Here is a 3,219-nt window from a genome sequence, read left to right on the forward strand (position 1 = left end):
AATCGAAGTTCTGGGAGCTTCCAATCGAAGTTCTGGGAGCTTCCAATCTAAGCTCTGAGAGCTTCCAATCGAAACTCTGGGAGCTTCCAATCGACGTTCTGGGAGCTTCCAATCGAAACTCTGGGAGCTTCCAATCGACGTTCTGGGAGCATCCAATCGAAGCTCTCGGAACTTTCAATCGAAACTCTCGGAGCTTCCAATCGCAGCTCTGGGAGCTTCCAATTGATGCTCTGGGAGCTTCCAATCGAAGCTCTGGGAGCTTCCAATCGAAGCTCTGGGAGCTTCCAATCGAAGCTCTGGGAGCTTCCAATCGAAGCTCTGGGAGCTTCCAATCGAAGCTCTGGGAGCTTCCAATCGAAGTTCTGGGAGCTTCCAATCGAAGTTCTGGGAGCTTCCAATCTAAGCTCTGAGAGCTTCCAATCGAAACTCTGGGAGCTTCCAATCGACGTTCTGGGAGCTTCCAATCGAAACTCTGGGAGCTTCCAATCGACGTTCTGGGAGCATCCAATCGAAGCTCTCGGAACTTTCAATCGAAACTCTCGGAGCATCCAATCGCAGCTCTGGGAGCTTCCAATTGATGCTCTGGGAGCATTCAATCGAAGCTCTGGGATCTTCCAATCGAAGCTCTGGGAGAGAGATCAGATCTCTTATTTGAAGCTATCGGAGCTTCCGTTTGATGCTCTCAGCTTTGTGGCTAGAAGCTTTCGAAGTCTTTTGTCGAACCTCACGGAACGTCCAGTCGAAGTTTTTGATATTAACAGTCGATGCTCTCGTAACTTGTTTTGGAGCATTTATTGGAGATCTTGGAGGTGGCAGTCGAAGTTCTTGGAGCCTTGTAGTTGAAGGTCTCTGATCTTAACTCTCGGATATTCGAGGCTTCGCCAATATCGCAGTCATATAGCAATAATAAAATAAAAACCGTTGTTCCTGCACACAGACCTGCTAAAATTGTAAATCCAAGATTTCCTAGACAAACCAGCACACTCAAAACCCTCGTCCCCAGGAAGTAGACCAAGTATGCAACTCCGTCGCATTCGAATCCGCAGAGTGACGTAACGTTCGTGATTCCACTCTTCTCCGTCCCATACGAACCATACCTCTTCTTAACCTTGACTACCGGCTTGAAAGCCGACATCGCTGCTGCCGAAATGCTCTTCGGATTGGTAGGACGTAGCAGTGGCACCAGATATCCAGCCGAGCTGGGCATCATCCCAGGGAAGTGCCCGATCCCATTGAACGCAAACGGCTGCAAACAGGACAGCTTAAATCCGAAACTGGCCGCGGCTGCAGCCGAATTGGCCGCCACGACGGCAGCGGCTGCGTTCGGTGATGTGACCGAGTTGGCCGAAGAACTCGGGATGACTGCACTCGGTTGCGACAGTAGATGCGGGATGTGAGCAAATGGGCTGGTACTGCTACTGCAGCTGTCTCCGCTGTTGAGATGTGCTTCGGACGTATCGGGAGCTTCCTGCTTGGTAACCACGGTTGCTGCCGTGGTGGACAGATCACAGATGGTGGATGTGACGGGCTCTTTGCCGGGGTCGAGTAGAACGGACGAGGCTTCTGCAGCAGTTGCCGCAGCGCTGTATTTGCGAGCTGTCGATAGAATGTAGCGTTTGCGAGTGCCGCCGTTGAACATGGCCTTGACGTCTTCCCATGCGTAGGAGATCTTCTCTGGCGGAGAGCCCTGCAGCTTCAGATGGCGTCTCCAAGAGTTGAAGTTGGCTGCGTCCGGTTGGACGTATTTGTCATGTGGAGTCAACCGATGCGAGTGAAAGATGAATTTGTTCGGGGAGAAGAACAGGTTACAGTAGGTGCACTTGATGCACTTTGCTCGGGAACTATTGTAGCGGGCAGGGGAGAAGGCTCCGACACAACCCCAAGCGCATTCGTGGTAGACGTTGAAGACGAATCCTTCCGGAAGAGCCGGTTGGCTGCACTCGCCAAAGAATGACTTGCAGAGGCGCTCGGCTTCACGTCGGGTGATCATTCCGCAACGACGAGATGAGGCGGGCATTGCTCCGGCCCTTCGCAATATCTCCAGCTGTACCGGAGTACATTGGATGCAGGTGATCCCCAGAGCTACCCGACGGTTATGGATCTCATTGTAGCTAAAATCCTTGAGCAGGGTGCTGGATATCTGGGCCAGACAGAGTCGCTCCTGGTTCTCCACGAACAGCGAGATGATTGGTTGACCGTAGATGTACACGGTGCGGATCTGTTGCGGGAACAGGAAGGTAGAAGAAATGTGTAAGCTAGCGTGGGTGACATGTTTTGCCCGTGGATTATCCAAATCCGTATTATCGCGTATTAAGCAGTTGGCCAACGTAAATGGTTTGCCACTAATGATACTCAATTACCCGCCGAAGCAGCCCTCCCTAAGGTATAGACAGTTACGATTACCCGCGCCCTGGAGGGTAATCAATATGACACGCCAAAGCGGTTAACTGACGACTACCGGCTTCCAGGTTCGCGAGCAGCCTAGTCCTCGGTAGCTTACGTGACATTTTGATGTTGTAATTCCACCATTACCACCAGTCAGCCAGTCAGACAGTCACCACAACCACCTCCAACCACTTTATGCATGACCGGCGGCCAGTCTTACATTTTAACACTTACATCCGTTTGGCTTTTACGACTTTGTATAACAGCGTTACCATTTTGAGGACCACCAGCAAAATAGCGGGTGCGCTTCATTTTTAGAATATGTCGTTTGCGCTTGCTATCATTTCCCTAGGTACCGTAATTCGGGATAACATTGATAATTTTTTTGAATATTTCTGAAAAATTTACGGTTCAAAATTCAAATTTTGCCAGTTTTTTTTTCATTTTTAAAACAAATACTGGCACACATCACTCAGTGCTGTATTTTGTTTTCTGAAATCTTGAAGCATGTTCAAAATATGCTTAATAATGTTTAGCTGGGGTAACATTGATTACTCGTGTAAGCAATGTACGGTAATGTTAAAAATGTTATTTCCAACTGAAATCATAGCTCTTTAAACCGAATTTGGAAGCCAAAACTTCACAAATCAATTACTTTTTAAGTTACAGTCAACTCTTCATAACTCGATATTCAAAGGCTCATTGAGTTAGGGAGGTATCGAGTTATAGAACACAGAATCAGTGCAAATGCGATCCAAGGGACCATCGAGATAGCCATGAAAACCAACTTTTACTATGCTTCTCTATCTCGATATCGAGATACGCAATATCGAG

The 3,219-nt window shown here is 48.6% G+C and overlaps 1 protein-coding gene across 1 annotated transcript; it reads right to left on the minus strand.

Annotated features, from left to right (window-relative positions):
* Nucleotides 1–446: 446 nt before the first annotated feature.
* On the minus strand, nt 447–2,660 carry LOC5580014 (ski oncogene). The gene is made up of 2 exons (XM_021838615.1): nt 2,620–2,660; nt 447–2,255 (listed from the first exon to the last, which is right to left on the minus strand). Exons 1-2 carry the CDS (start codon nt 2,658–2,660, stop codon nt 755–757), a joined length of 1,542 nt encoding a protein of 513 aa, XP_021694307.1. The 3' UTR covers nt 447–754.
* Between the last annotated feature and the right edge of the window lie 559 nt (nt 2,661–3,219).

This window comes from Aedes aegypti, chromosome 1 (genome assembly GCF_002204515.2).
Source record: "Aedes aegypti strain LVP_AGWG chromosome 1, AaegL5.0 Primary Assembly, whole genome shotgun sequence".
Taxonomy (NCBI): Eukaryota; Metazoa; Arthropoda; class Insecta; order Diptera; family Culicidae; genus Aedes; species Aedes aegypti.

Excerpts from the sequence above, each read along its gene's own strand:
- LOC5580014 (XM_021838615.1), bottom strand. The coding sequence starts at position 2,660 with ATGGTAACGCTGTTATACAAAGTCGTAAAAGCCAAACGGAT. Across the intron at positions 2,256-2,619 it reads GTCGTAAAAGCCAAACGGAT|CTTACACATTTCTTCTACCT; the intron begins GTAAGTGTTAAA and ends CACCCACGCTAG.